The sequence below is a fragment of the Heterocephalus glaber genome, unplaced genomic scaffold (genome assembly GCF_053883595.1).
Source record: "Heterocephalus glaber isolate CG9 unplaced genomic scaffold, H.glaber_assembly_v1.0 deba00000943, whole genome shotgun sequence".
Lineage (NCBI taxonomy): Eukaryota > Metazoa > Chordata > Mammalia > Rodentia > Bathyergidae > Heterocephalus > Heterocephalus glaber.
This window is the reverse complement of record NW_028258175.1, coordinates 9,332,511-9,347,772: the sequence shown is the minus strand read 5'-3', so window position 1 is coordinate 9,347,772 and position 15,262 is coordinate 9,332,511. Positions and strand designations below refer to the sequence as shown.

Genomic DNA, 15,262 nt, shown 5'->3' with positions numbered 1-15,262 from the left:
TAAGTCCCATTTGGTGGCCCATTCTTCAACCCATATAAACCTTGACTTTGCTAACACACAGCAACAATTTCTAAAACCACAAAAAGTTATCACCACGCGAAACCAGAGCATTCACATCACCTATGTTAAATTCTGCAGACTTCTTCCTAGACCTGTTGAGCATAAAAATTTATAACCAAACAGTTCAAGACTATGATTCAGCAAATAAAGTAACCATGCAACTACTAGCAAAGCTTCAGCAAAGGACACCCAGACTGTAAAAATGTGCAGCAGTAAAGTAGTTTCTGTTTTCAGAAACCTCCAGCCACAACTAAATGCATCCTCTGAATTGTCTGGCTTTTGTTATTTTAAACCAAGCCCTCCACATTACTTTAATGGGGGTTACTTGAAAACATAATCACTAGGAATAACTACAGTAATATGCAATTGTCAAAAGCTAAACAATCTTATTTTTCCTCCACTCCCATTAGTCAGAACATCAGCTCCATAAGGTATACTGTATATACGGACCTTTGAAACGGAAAAAAATCTCCGGGAGTGTACCAAGAGCCCCACGTATTCTCCAGCTGCCGAAAAAGACCTATTGAAAAGCAGCAAAAACAAAAAAGCAGCTTCCCCGCTCCCAGAAGAATGGAACTGAATTTGCTGTGGAATGGTTTTTTTTTTTTTTTTTGGTACCAGAGTTCGAACTTGGCTCCTTGTACTTGCAGGCCAGGCGGCAGAACCACTGAGCTCCCCGGCCCTGTTGAATCTTGTATGCTTACTCCAAGCCATTAAGACCACAAGTCAATGCCTCCGCCTCCCCCCACCCCCCCAACTGCACGCACACAGTGTTTTGTGCATTGTTTTTATAAAACTCTAGTTTTAATTTTTTGAACTTGTATTTAATAGAAAATAGACTGAAACTTAAAAGTATCAACTGGTCTACCTCAGGAGTCAGATAATTAAGTGAATGGACTATTGTCTAATAGATGATGGTCAAAATAAATCAACAAAATGAAGGGACTGAGAACCTAACCATGATTAACAAACCAAGAGGGCCATTAGTTAATAAATTGATCAAAATTAATCAATCATGTCTACCAGTTAACAGAAAAACCAACCATAAGAAACCAACCAAGAGGATCCCTATTTAACAGAAAGCAACCATATGAAATCTGATCGTGCCAAACTCAGTCTCATCCAGAAGAGGGAAAATAAAACATGAACTTATCCACATAGAGAAGTTCTTAACTGACCCAAACACACATCACGAAATCTGGTGATGTGACCATTGTGCAGGTCACCATGTGGGACCGAAAGTGGTCCATGGAGCTGTACTTACGCAGGTTGTTTATGGGGGCTCTCGTGTCCATGTTCTCATAGTGCTGGACGTGAACGACAATGTTAAGGTCTCTCTCCATGTGATCAGTGTTGCAGTGGCCCTGTGGCCTCATGACATCTGCAAGTGCCCTGAAAGGAGAAAGAATTGGAATCTGTTAAATCCAAATACAATGCCATATACATGCCATGGGCCAAGCACTGTCCTTGTACACAAAAGACAAAGTCATTTCCCCCATGGAGGCACTGTTCCAGGAGGGAGTGGGACAGAGGAAAACATATAAGCAATAAATAAAATAACTTCGATCAGAGGTTACACAATGACTTCACACAGACTCATTCACAAGCTCTTCACAACAGCTGTATGACAACAGTATCATCTACCACACAAACTGCTGAGAGGGTTAATGATGAATACATGTATCGCATCTCCTCTCTAGTTTTTCCTTTATATCTAACACAAATGCCAACATTTCATGGATAGCAATGGCCCAATATTAGTAGCAACAGCTAACATTTAGAGAGTACTTACCATAAGCCAGTCACTATGCTAATCGAATTACATGCCTTAACAAAGCACCTTACAAGAATTATTACTCATTTACAGATGAGCAAACAGGCTCCGAGGGGTGAATTAACCTGCTCAAAGTCACACTGCAAGTAAGTTGTGGTGCAAGGATTTGAACAAGTCTGTTTTGTTTTGTTTGGAGAAGATGGGAACAAAATTCAAGCTGTAACAGTGACCTTCACAATTGGATGTACGCTTACAAGTTCAGTGTGTGCATATAGAACAGAGAAAAGACAACTGTCAAACAGATAACACACTCTAAGATCAGGCCTACCAACACATTTTTCCACTTTAGCCTTAACCACGTGTTTATTTAAATAAATTAATGTTCTTAAAAGATATATGATAGGGCCAGGGATTTAGCTCAGTGGTTTTGCCGCCTGCTCTGCAAGCGCAAGGACCTGAGTTCAATCGCCGCTACCAAAAAAAAAAAAAAAAAAAGATATATGATATAGTTGGTATTATCTTGTATATGTTTTACATAAATGGTGTTTTTAACTATATACCTCGGTGTTTCTTCCTTTGTTTATGCAACCTGAGACTCAGCTATGCTGCTGAATGTGAATTTCTTTCATCCCTCAAAACCACTGGGTAGTATCCCCAAAATTTCCCAAATTTCGGTTCCCAAATTTTCACTCACCTGCAGGGACGAGTCTCCACATGCAACAACTAGTAAGGTGGAAGGACCAACCAATCAGAACAGATGGCAGCTACAAACATCCAGCTGCTTCATTATAATCCAGTAGACCATCCGCTCTGCTTATCATTTCCCTGACTATGGACATGTAGAAAGTCAACAGCTCCCTGAACTCTGTAAACCACACTGCAATCAACAGGCCTCCTCTTCAATCAGGGAGCATTTTCCCCAGTCTACATACCCACAAGTGATAGTGCCGTATTCTAGGATATACCTAGATGTCCCCAGCTAACCAGCACCCTCTGAATCCACATACAGGAACACAGAGAAGGAAGAACTGCTTGGGAGAGGCCCGCACAGACCGCCTATGAGCTCAGCAGCCTCAGCCTCTCTGCAGAAACCCAACCCACCACAGCAGTGAATCTCGCATCATGGACTGCCAACTGGTGACGTCAGCAGCCAGGAAACTTGATGGAAATTTCTGCATCCATGGAGACCCTGAGTCAGAAGCTCCAGGGCCAGCTCCCATGAAGGGCATTTTCACAGGCCTCCAAGTGTGTCTGTCGGGCATCCAAGTTTGAGACTACGCTAGGACAGCAGAAGTCCTGAGTTTCAGGGAAGGCCTGATCATGGTGCAGTAATATTGTGGGGCAAGAAACACAGCGGTGAGAAGTCTCAGGGGTGAAAGAGACCTAGGTCAGCACAGCAAGAGTTCCACATGAATTGGGAAAGATAAGGGGCCATTAAGAAACGGAGAATAACAACAGAGCTCAAACATTTGTTCATTCCACACGTATTTATTGTCTACTATGTGCCGTGCATGATACAAAGCCCTGGGGATACAGCAGTGCACAAGATGAACGAGGTCGCTGCCTTCCTGGAGCTTATATTCTATGGGAGAGAATAAAAAATAAACATGTTAAATAAATAAACAAGGGTTGCAAATAAACAAGCAAACAAAGAGTAATGCAGTCAAGAAAGACTGAATTGCATAAGCAGCATTTTTCACAACAGCAAAAAGTGGAAACGATCCAAATTTCCATCAACATGGATGATCACATAAGGAATATGAAATGGGATATTATTCACTGATGAAAATGAATGAATCCTGGACACCAGCTACAACATGAATGAAACTTGAAAACATTGTGCCCACTGAAAGAAACCAGACACAAAAAGCTGCACAATGAGGCACAATAAAAATATAGTGAGTGTTTAAATTTTTAGAAAAATTTTACAGTAAATGACATCTTGCCATTACTTCCCCTCACAATACTCTCCCTCGCTTGGATCACACTTAGCCCATTATTCTTGCCACTTTCTGAAGCAGTTCTAGAAGTCTGCTTTCATGAGTGTCTTTACAGGGTGTGATCCAAAATATGAAGGACCATCCAACAGAAAGGCAAGCTTGTGAAACTATTACAATGTGTTTTTATCCACCTTATTCACTGGATCTGGGACCATACAACTTCTGGCCAAAGTCAAAATGACCACGAGAGTGAATGTTTTGAACTGACTCAGTCAATTGAAGCAGCCACACGAGCTCACCCAAAGACACAAAAAAGGACTTCTAGAACTACTTCAGGAAATGGCAGGATCAATGTGAGGGGGAATGTCTCGAGGGAGATTAATGGCAATGTGCCTTCTACTGTAATAAACTTTTTAAACATGAACTATATTTTTATCATCCCTCATAGTACATGATTCTATGTATAGCAAATATCTAGATACAGTTCTATAAAGAGAGACAGTATAGTGATGGTTGCCAGAGGCTGGGGGTGGGAGAAAGGGAATGGGAAGTGACTGCTAATAGATATGAGGAGGTTCTTTGCTAGGACGATGAAACATTATTAAAGTTAGAGAGTAGACTGGAGGCAAATAGTGATGACGAGTGCACAGCGCTGTGAATATAATAAAAATCACTGAGTCCTACTTTTAAAAAATTCTAAATAGAGACGCTGTGGTCAGAAAAAGATTTCCTAAAGAGATACCATTTGAGTGACAAGGGAGAAGGAATGGGTCATGGGCTGCTACAGTTTGGATCTGGGGTGTCCCCAAAGGCCCATGTGTCAAAGGGCTTGAACCCAGGGTGGCGCATCTGGGAGGTGGTGGACCACCTTTTTTTGGAGGTGCAGTCCGGAGGGAGCTCTTCGGGTCACTGAGGGACATGGCCTTGAAGGGGATTAGGGAACCCTGGTCTCCCCCCTTCTTTTTTTTTTTTGCTTCCCTGGCCATGAAATGAGTGGCTTTGATCTATCATGTGCTTCTACCAAGATGTGCTGCCTTGCCAACTGTTCATGGACTAAAACCTCCAAAACTGGGAGCCAAAATAAACTTTTTCTCTGATTGTTTCAACTATTTCTGATAGTGACAGAAAGCTAACACACGTGAAGATGAAGCAATGAGCATTCCAGGCACAGCAAACAGAAAGTGCAAAGGCCCTGAGGCAGGAAAGAGGTCAGATACTTCAAGAATAAGCAAGAAGGCCAATAAAGCTGAAAGAGGGCTAACAAAAAGGGGAGTATTAAAAGGTATGGATTATCATAACCCATTTTACAGAGTGTAAAACTGCCCAAGTTAACCCAGCTAATCAATGGAGAGACTGAGTAGAATTGCAATCCTGAATATCTTTGAAATCAAAGTTCCGGCTCCTTCCTACCTCTGTGCAGCAAGCAGGGTCTGAAACTCAAGGGAGCTGCAGGGAAGGGAAGTTTTGAGACAAAAGGACAGAGGCCTTCCAAACCTAACTTGCCTTTTTCACTTCTAAACAGGTTCTTCATCCTGAGCTTCAAGGGATCGCTGAATTCCTCTGTAATTGAATGGAAAATTTGTTTGTGCATTTTTCTTGAATAGGGAGTCATAGTTTTCATCATATTCCCCAAGGGTTCACCCCAAAATTCCAAAATACTCCAGCCTTCAAGAGGATAGCAAAGTAAAGAAACAGAATGGCCATCATGAACTTAGGCAGTACTGCCATCTGCAGATGCCCTGAGCTTCTCTCGAGCACTGAAAATTATGAAATCCCAGCTTCAAAGCCCAAGGACATCTCTCCCCAAGGCCACCATTCCCAAAACATGCAGGTGAGACAAGGATTCTAAGAGACCTCCACTTCCTGGACAAGGAGTCTCCAAAGCATGAAGATTTGTCATGGGGGAAGGAAATGTCAGAACTTCAATGTATGAGCTTCAGTTATATTAAAAAAGAGAGAGAGAGAGAAATCAATTAAATTACATCGATTGATGTTGGCACCTACACTTGAAACACCTGCATCCGATGACAGGAATCAGCAAGCTCAGACCAAGGAAGGTAACTGCCAGCACCACCCTCATTGGGATATCTGGCCTGTTTTACAGACATATACGCCCAAGCAAGCCCAAGAGAACACAATCCACTCCTCTTCAGCAGCTTCTCACAAGGTTAAAACAGTGATGGTCTATTCAGATTCAAGTGCCATCAGCTAAAAATAATTTAAACTCTCATGAAGAATATGCAGAATAGGGGCCGGGGATTTAGCTCAGTGGCACTGTGCCTGCCTAGCAAGCACAAGGTCCTGAGTTCGATCCCTGGTACCGAAAAAAAAAAAAGCAAAATAGTCTTATTAACGAGGAATGTCATCCTCCACGTACATTTACACTTTTGAGATTTTAGCTACTGATAGTAGAAGTCATCGCAACTAGCAACAGACTTTAAAAGTGTTTATCTTCAGTTCAGTTTAAAATTTCCATTCTTACGCTTTATAACTTTCCTAATAACTGTTCATAGGTCCATGCATGTGTTCTTAGTAAAACAAATGTGCATATATTGGAGTACATAATAAAAATTTTTAATTAGGAACATGTCAAAAGTTTTAATGAATGGGACAATGGGAAGATCCAATTATGTCACAACGCAAACAACTAACTGCCTGTGGACTTGACATCTGAGTGGGCCACATAGTTTGGATGCTTCTGCAACTTTAACATGCATTCACATTACCTGAAGACTTTGTTAAATTTCATATTCTGCTCTAATATTCTGAGGTGGGGGCTGAGATTCGTCTCAAGACTCCAAGTGATGAAGATGGTTCTAGTCCCCCAACGTCATTCACTTGAGTGTCAAGCTCCTAAGGTAACTACAATGACAAGTGTCACATGCCTATTAGACCAGCCACCTATGCCCAGATATCTGATGAAATATTCTGATACTTAGGTTTCTCATCATTCTGGATGCGATTACCATTAAAATGGTAAAATGAGCAAAGCAGACTGCCAGCCTAATGTGGGTGGACCTCATTCAATCTCTTGAAGGTCTGAATAGACTAAAAGGTGACCCTTCTCCAAATCAGAAAGAATTGTCTTGTTTGACAGCCTCAGAACTGGGACACAGGCTCTTTCTGGTTCCACAGCAGCCTGCCTGGAAACCCTCAGCCTTGAACTGAGACACTGGCCCTGCGGATTTTAGACTTGCCAACTCCTTATATATCTCCTTATAAATCTCCAGATGTATTGCTTCCATTTTACTGAAGAACCCTGCCTAATACAAGTATTGTGTTGAAAAAGCTACACTTTGATTCCTTTATATCCCTTAACCCAGTTCAGGACAATTATGTTGACACGTTACCTTTTTTGAGGATGAAAATGGCTGAATATTGGCATTTCATAAGGTTCCACTTATTGTCAACTTTTGTGTACATTTCCTTGTGTGTTACCTGTCTCCCAATATTTCACTGTTGGCTCTGTGAAGGTAGAGATCACATTTATACCATCCACTCTTCTCACAGTTTCCACCACAGTGCTAAGCGCAGGTAGCGTTCAATAAATACCTAGCAAATGTATGAATGAACAAATGGGGAGGGGTTACTTTCTGCTGCAGTGCAAAATAGGATACAAGAAAACAAAATTCTCACTGTTCTAGGGACTCAAGATATAGCTGTGAAGTGGAAGAGATGGTGATTGTCCCTGTATCCCTTAGTGTGAATGATAATGGAAGAAGACAGATAATAAACTAGTCAAGCAATAAATTAGTAACTTTAGACCATAACACAAAATGAAGTAACACAGGGATGGGCTAGTGTGTGTGCAGAGAAAGGGCCTAGGTGGTCAGGAAGGCTTCTTGGAGAAGATGGCATTGGAGCCAAAGCCTGAACAATGAAGTCAGAAGTCTACTGGGGAAAAAAAAAGTCTGCTGGAAGAGAATTTGAGCCAACACAATGGCTCCAATGTGATAATGAGCTTGGCCTTTCTGAAAGAATAAAAAGAAAACTCTGCACTGTTTTTCTTTCCAACCACAGTATACAAACATAAGACCCCATTATTTCCAGAATTCGAAGTCCTAGTACTTTGCTTCAAAGCCTCCAGGGGTTCCAAACGTTCAAACCATATTCTGAATTTTGAATACATGAATAGGATTCCTGAGCATTGCCTCTTGCACAAGCAGCAGCATTGATTTTTTAAGAATGCAACAGTGATGGGCAGTTAGCTTGCTAGAGTAGTGGTTACAACATGTGTCAGAGCTCACCAAACTGTACACTCAAAATGTGTGCATTTTATTGCATAATTTATACATCAATAAAATAGATTTATAAAATGCAAGGACTCAATCCCCAAGAAGAAGCCAACATTATTTTGCAAGAAAAATAACTTAGAGACTTTCTGTGGCCAACAACTTATGCATGCACGGGCTTCTCTAGGTTGGGGAACTGGTCAAAGCCATTGGGTAACCAGATGTGTGGAAAGGTAGAGAGTCAGGAGGGAAACGGGAAGACAAAAGGCAAGTGAAAGAAGAGTATCTGTCATCTGATGCCATTTCTTGCAAGGGATCCCAGGCCTCCTAAAACATGTTTGAAAAACACATGGGACACTATTACTATGCAACTTGTCACCCAGATCTTTGATTCTGTTTAAAGGTGGGCAAAATAACGGCTTGTGTTCCCTGCCAGCATCAAGGGTAGAGAGCTTCAAACATGTTTCTGCCCTCAAGGTCATTTCTCACCAATGAATCCACCAAGAGATCTGGCCCTGCCAGGGACAGATGCAGAAAACATTCCTAGACTTGATCTTACAGTGGTTCCTTGAACTGGCCCTGAAGCACAAGTTGTGTCTGCAGGCCATCAAGCACTTCTTTGTGATCTGAGAAGACTGGAAGTCCTGCACGTTTGTGTACAAAGGCAGGGCAGCCTAGTGGTCAAAGACCTGTGCCCTGTCTCTCACCGCCCGGGTTTGAAGTGAGACTCCTTCACTCACCAGGAACTTGTTCATCCTCCTGGAAAGCAGTCCGTGCTTCTGCAAATGGCACATTGTCATAGAGCCTACCTCGTGGGGGAGGGGTGTGAAATTAAATGAGAATTTACACAAAAGCTTATGGCAAGATTGCAAATCCAGCAAAGATTCTTCGACATCACCTAGACAACACTTTGCAACGCATTTAATCTAGTCATGCACAAACTTCTCTTCCTATTTTGAACCTGCCAACCACCCTTCCTGTTCAGATTCAAATGCCGGTCGGTCCAGAAAGGTAGGAGACTTGAGCAGTGTCACAGACCACAGCCGGGCACCAAGAGCGAGATGACAACATCACTCTCCTTAGTAGACTAGAACTAGAAAAAATCAACACTAAGATTTTTGAGAAAGGTAAAAGGTGCTGAGCAGGGCCCATGTGATAATTCTCATGTTAGGTGCTTTCCATAGGTGGTCCTCAGTGAAAGTTCAACCTTCAGAAAAGGAGTCTCAGAGAGGTAAAGCAACCTTCCTGGGGTCAAACAGCTATTAAGTGGCTGAACTAGAATTGAATTGCAGAGAGTCTAAGTGGAGCCCATGCCATTCCAACCAGCCTGACTATGGGTGACACAAATGAGTGACTCGAGGGTGAGGGTGGCCAAGGCAACTCAAGAGCTCCCTAAAAGGGAAGTTCGCCCCTTAGCCACAACCAACAACTGCCCGGTGAAAATGCAGATACAATCTCACCAGACCTGTCAAACTCTTAAATCAGAAATTGGGTTTCTCTTTGAAATCTCCCAGGTTTAAAATATTGGCAACTGATTCTAAGTTGGTTTTAAAATACCATACATCTTAGAGACTAATACACCTTGATCGGATCCTGCTTTGAAAACTCAAAACTCTAAAAGACATTTCAGGTATGACTGGGAAATTGGATATGTTGCATATTTGACATTAGTATGGAATTTATGTTGTTTCTTGGTATGGTGATGGAATTGTGTTATATGGAAGAATGTTCTGATTCCTTTTTTTTTTTTTTTTTTTGGTACCAGGGACCAACTCAGGACCTTGCGCTTTTGAGGCAGGTGGCGGCACCACTGAGTTAAATCCCCGGCCCAGAATGTTCTGATTAGGAGAGCTATGCTGAAGTATTAAGGGATGGAGTGTCATATCTGTGACTTATTTTCAAATGTTTCAGCCAAAAGAAAAATTAGGGGGAAAGAGCTCAGGGGAGACAGAAGGACAAAAGAGAAAATATACAGAGAGTATGAGAATAAAACAAAATGACAATAATTGTGAAACTGAGGATAGTTGAGCCGGGCATGGCTGCAATCCCTGTAGTCCTAGGTACCCAGGAGGCTGAGGCAGGAGGATATCAAGTTTGTGGCCAGCCTGGGCAACTTCAAAAGATTCTGTCTCCAAATAAAATATAGAAGAGCTGGGTATATAGCTCAGTGGTATGGTACCCCTGGGCTCAACCTCAGTACCACCAAAAAAAACATGAGATTAGTGGTTTTCCAATTGGGGGCAATTTTGTCCCTGTGTGACATCTGACAATATCTGGGGACATTTTTACTACTGCGCCTGGAGTGTGGGGTACAGGGTACATACTACTGGCATCTAGTAGGTAGAGGCCAGGGATGCTGTTAAACATCCTATAATGTGCAAGACAGGCCCCTGAAACAAATGATTATCAAGCCCCAGACGTCAACAGTGCCAAGTTTGAGAAACCCTGACCTAGATGAAGGATATATTGGAGTTCATTATTCTTTCAAGGTTTGTTTTTTTTTTTGTACCGGGGATCAAACTCGGGACCTTGCACTGTTGAAGCAGGCAGTGGCACTGCTGAGCTAAAGCCCCTGCTCAAGTTTTTTGTATGTTTAAAATTTTTCACAATAAAAATTACAGAAAACTTTAAAACAAAAATGCTCAAGTAGAAATACCTTGCAGACCAAATAAAACATATCATCATACTTTGGTAACCATAGCTGGCTACCTTTTGCTGTCACCTCTCCTAGTAAACAGGGGTTGCCTGTGGCTGCTGTCGTAGCTGGTGAACGGGCATCTGTACAATTCTTACACAATCACATGAAGCCCCCTCTCTTCCAGAATGGCTCTTCCTCAGTCCTAATCAGCTCAGAAGAAGGTCATATGCCCAGGACTCTGTGCCTATACACCAACAGGCTCAAGGCGTCTGCTGGAAAACACAAACTTACTGATCAGCAGGGGAAAAGTGTGCAATGGGAGCACAGCCACATGTCCTATGTCCTTGAAGAGAAGGCGATTTTAGGCGAATGAGAACAAACCCCCTTTGAATGTATGTTACAGCTCCACACAAAAATTAAGGGGCTGTAGCTGGCAGGTTAATTCTACCTGGTGACGCCTTGCCTCATAGCAGCCTCTCTGCTGCCAGGGTTGGTGGGCCAGCCCTCACTGGAGCGTCCCTTAGCACCATCAGGCAAAAGCTATTAACCAATTGCCACCCTGGGACTCCAAAAGATTAACTTCAAAAGCAGTGCATGATACATTTCCAGGGAACCTGGGGAAACCCAAGAACTACTGAAAGGTTATACACAAGGAGAAAACAAGCAAGTAACAGAATGTAAATAAGAGAGTCACACTGGCCTTTGTCCTTTCTCTAGTATTAATCGATCTCTTGACTCTGAAATATTCCCAAATCCAAGACCAGTGTTTCCCCAAAGTGTAGACCACTTTATCTCACAGCAATTCAAAGGGGTTGTTAAAAGCTGATTTCTGGGGCCCACTTCAAACCTATTGATTCAGAATCTCTGTGACTGGAACTCAAGAATCCGTGCCTTAGGAAGCTCCCCCAGATCCTGGGGTTGGGTCTGAAACATTTGCCCCAGGTACAAGGTGAAACCAGGAGACTAGAGATTGCACAATTTTCTGCATGACTTTGGGCAAGCCACCTTACCTGAGCCACGATTTTCTCACATGTAAGTGGTAATAAAATAGCACCTGTCTCAGGGTAGTTGTGAGAATGGGAGCTTACTAATACACACACACCACCACCACCCCCACCCCGTTACAGTGCCTGGGACCCGGCTCTGTGCTCAGCAGATGTTAGTTCTTTTTCCTTAGTAGAGACTGGTTGAACATTAGAATCACCTGGAAAGCTTTTCGAAGTACAGATGCTAAATTCTGATTTAAGCAGTCAAGAGCAGAGGCCCCGGCAACAAGATTTTTTTAAAGCATCACAGGTGATCCCAAACATCAGCAGGGTTAAAAAATATGGCTTAGAAGCTGCCAATTAAAAAAAAAAATCAACATTTCTCTCTTTTCAGGAGTATGCATTTCTACCTGCAGACCTCGTGTTGAGGAGTTGCTATCCCAGGACTGGGTACTCCTAGGCTAGATGGTGCTTCTAAGGGGACCTTTCCTGGTACCTACAGAAGACTGTGGCACCAACCCAGTTAGCTGGAGTCATCTTTCTCCCCAGCAGCGCTGCCAAGGACAGAACCAGGAAGTTGGGGCCCTCCTGAGCCCTGAAGTATGAGTGGACAGCTGTCTCTCCAGGACATCATGGACCCAGAGGACAACTCCTTTCCCCATCATCCCAGCTCCACATATCAAGGAGCCTTTGGGGTGGCGCTGCCAGCGGGCATTAAGGCAACACTGCCAGGCAGCCTACCTGCCGCTGAGTAACATCTCCCTACAGGCCACCTGGCTGCCGCAGTCCTGCATCCTTCGTTCACCCTCGCCTTAATGTAGACCCCGTGTCACTAGAGATTGGCCTCAGGATTGAGAGGTGAAAGAAACAACTCCGAGATAGGACTGGAGAGAGGGCGCCTTGGGGTTGTAGGAGACTGGGAACAGGAGATGCAAGCGCTTTACTCCTTTAGTAGGTCAAGGTTTCTTGAGCCCTTAAAGCTTACTTCTGTACCGCAGGACCTCACCATCCACCACCGACAAGAACTTCCTCACCTCTCCCCCACAAACCATTCCCCTCTGGGGGTAATTCATTGGATACTCTGCGTATAAATAGGAAATAATTACTAGTGAGGTGGTGATGTTCCTTCGCCTATTTTTGGTGGGTCCCTTTGTTCAGATTTTTTAGGTATGCACACGGAGCTCAGGTGCACACGCGCGCCCGCACACACAACCGCCCCCCCCAGGTGTGTGGGGGAGGGATGGGGACACTGCGACTTCACTGCCCAGACTCGAAAGAGACAGTTAAGGCTCACGCTCCAGCCAGGGCTGCTCACTGGCGGCGCCTTCAATCCTGCCCTCCCAGACCTCACACTAACCCCTGGCTGCTTCTCCCCCCCACGGCCCAGACTGGGGGTTAAGGAATGTGTCCTCCGCCTCCAAAGTTACTGAGTTGTGCGAATCAATTTAGACACTTAAAAAAAGAAAGAAAGCAAAAGCAAAAGGCAAATAGCTCCATTAATCCCCAAATGCCTTCTCCCATCTGCTGCGTCTTGCCATTGCTGGGACTTGCGTAATGAATACAGCAAACAGGAAAGTTGAAAAATCTGGGTGCTCAGAAAGCGAAGTCGCGCGTGGAGGGGGTTCAGGGACCCCGGAGTCCGCGCCAGCTGGGGAAAGGGGCACAGAGCGCGGCGATGGCCGCTGCCTCGGACAGGGAGAGGGGGTGGCAGGAGAAAGGGATAAAGAGATAAAGGAGCGGAGAAGGTGAAGTCCCAAGCCTAGAGACCTCAACGCGGGAGCGGCCGCTCTGAACAAGGGTTTGCTCTCGCCTCTCTTCCCTCTGCCCCTCCCTCGCCTCTTCTTCGCTAGTCTTACAGCACTCACTCCTTCCCTCGCTCCCTCCCTTCTCACACACGCGCTCGCGGGCTCACACACGCCCCCTTCCCGGTTGGGTTCGCCGGCCTCCGTTTACCTAGAGGGGAGCATCTGGAATCCGAGAGGCGCTATAGATACTCACCCCAAAACCCAAGACTTCGGAAACGGGCTCCACGCCTGCACGCCTCAAGTCCGTCTGGATCACAGGCGGCAAGAGGGTGAGGGGTCAGAGACCCCACACACACACACACACACACACACACACACACACACACACACACACACCGTCACTCCCACCGGTGCCGAGCCCGCAACCCCTTCTCCGCACGCAAAACCAAAGTTGGCCTCCCGGGCGACATGCCCCTGCGGAGAGGCCCGGTGGGGGACCCACTGCCTAGGCGAGCTGGGGAGGCAGCGAAGGGAAAGTGAAGCCCAGAGGGGAGGGCGAGGGGAGGCAGCCCACCTGGACATGTGCTCCCTTTGGGGCCGGTGCGCTTTCTCCAGCCCCAGCTTGGTGAAGATACCCACGAGCACCATGACAGCCACCACCCCGCAGATGATGTAGACGATCAGGTTGGTCTTGTCCTTGGTGGGGTCGTGCAGGGGGTCGTCCTTTCGCGCAGGGGGCTTGCCAGTGTTGAGCCAGAGCGGCGTGTCGTAGTTGGTGCAGGTGCTTTGGTTCAGTCGCCTCTTCTTAAATGTGCAACAGAACCGGAAGCCACAAGTCCCGCAGCAGAAGATGAAGTCGCCCGAGCTGCAGTTGAACGGCGGGTCCCACTGGCCCATAACATCGAAGTAGCCCCGACAGAAGTCCGGCGTGGGCGCCCGAGTCGGGGGCGCGTCTGATACCCCGGCGTCCTCGCCGGCCTCGCCAGAGGCGGCCCCGGAGCGGTTAACCCCAGTGAGCACCAACACGCCGCCCAGTTGCGCCAGCTGCCCGTGCCCGGCTCGCTCCTGCGCCCGGCACACGCGGGCGCACAGCTCGGTGAGAAAGCAGCCGAGGAGCAGCCGGAGGACGCGGCGCATCCTGTCTCCCAGCCCAGGCTCGACCGCTCGGCCGCTGCTGGAGCCGCTGCAGCTGCCTCTCGAGGCGCGGCCGAAGCTGCCGAGGCTGCTGCCGGGGGCTGCGAGCCGCCGCGGGCCGCACATGCAGGGAGCCGCGCGGGGCGCTCGGTGGTCGGCGGCCACTGCGCTCGGCTCAGCCTGCGTTCGTCTCCAGCGCGCCGCGCGGCGAGGGGCCGGCCGGGGAGAAGCGCGCCAGGCCGGGAGGGGGGAGGAGGAGCTGGGGCAAGCGCGGGGTGCAGGTCCGGCCGGCCACAGTGGGAGGCGGGGGCGGAGAGCTGGGGAGAGTCGGTCTGTGCGCGCTTCCCGTCCGCCTGCGGCTCGGGACTCGCCGCCCCGCGTCCGCTTGCAGGATCCTCTCGCCTCTCCAGCTCGCCAAGTGCGCCGGAGAAAGCAAAGCAACACTTGTGGAATGGAGGGAGGGCAGAAGGGGAGGGGGAGGAGGGCGGGCAGAGGCGCGGGTTGGGGCGGAGAGGGGGGGCGGGCGCGAGCTCGAGAGGGGCGGGGGCGCGGAGCGAGGTGACTGGGGCGGGCGGGAGCGAGTTGGGGGGCGCGCAGAACTAAGCCAGGCTGGCTGGAGGGGAGGAGCGAGCTCAGCTGCCGCTGAGGCTGGAGGAACCGCTCGGATTTCCCGGCAGGTGGAGGCCCTCGGCGGGACCTCCCGCGCCCTCTCGGGGCGGGCGATGCGACTCAGACCTGCCCAGGGCGCAGAGG

General features: G+C 46.8%; 1 protein-coding gene across 4 annotated transcripts in view; it reads right to left on the bottom strand.

Annotated features, from left to right (window-relative positions):
• The window catches only part of Shisa9 (shisa family member 9), a 290,605-nt gene extending 275,621 nt beyond the window's left edge, over positions 1 to 14,984 (bottom strand). For 3 of the 4 annotated variants that reach the window (XM_004855849.4, XM_004855850.4, XM_021237325.2), the window contains exons 1-2: positions 13,950 to 14,984; positions 1,325 to 1,452 (exon numbers count right to left, since the gene is read on the bottom strand). In XM_004855849.4, coding sequence (XP_004855906.2) covers positions 1,325 to 1,452; positions 13,950 to 14,635 — 814 coding nt within the window. In that variant the 5' untranslated portion in view covers positions 14,636 to 14,984. Of the gene's footprint in view, positions 1 to 1,324; positions 1,453 to 3,302; positions 3,417 to 5,277; positions 5,335 to 13,949 lie in introns of those variants that run through there. The other variant, XM_087209140.1, reaches the window with a different exon arrangement.
• Positions 14,985 to 15,262: the final 278 nt, after the last annotated feature.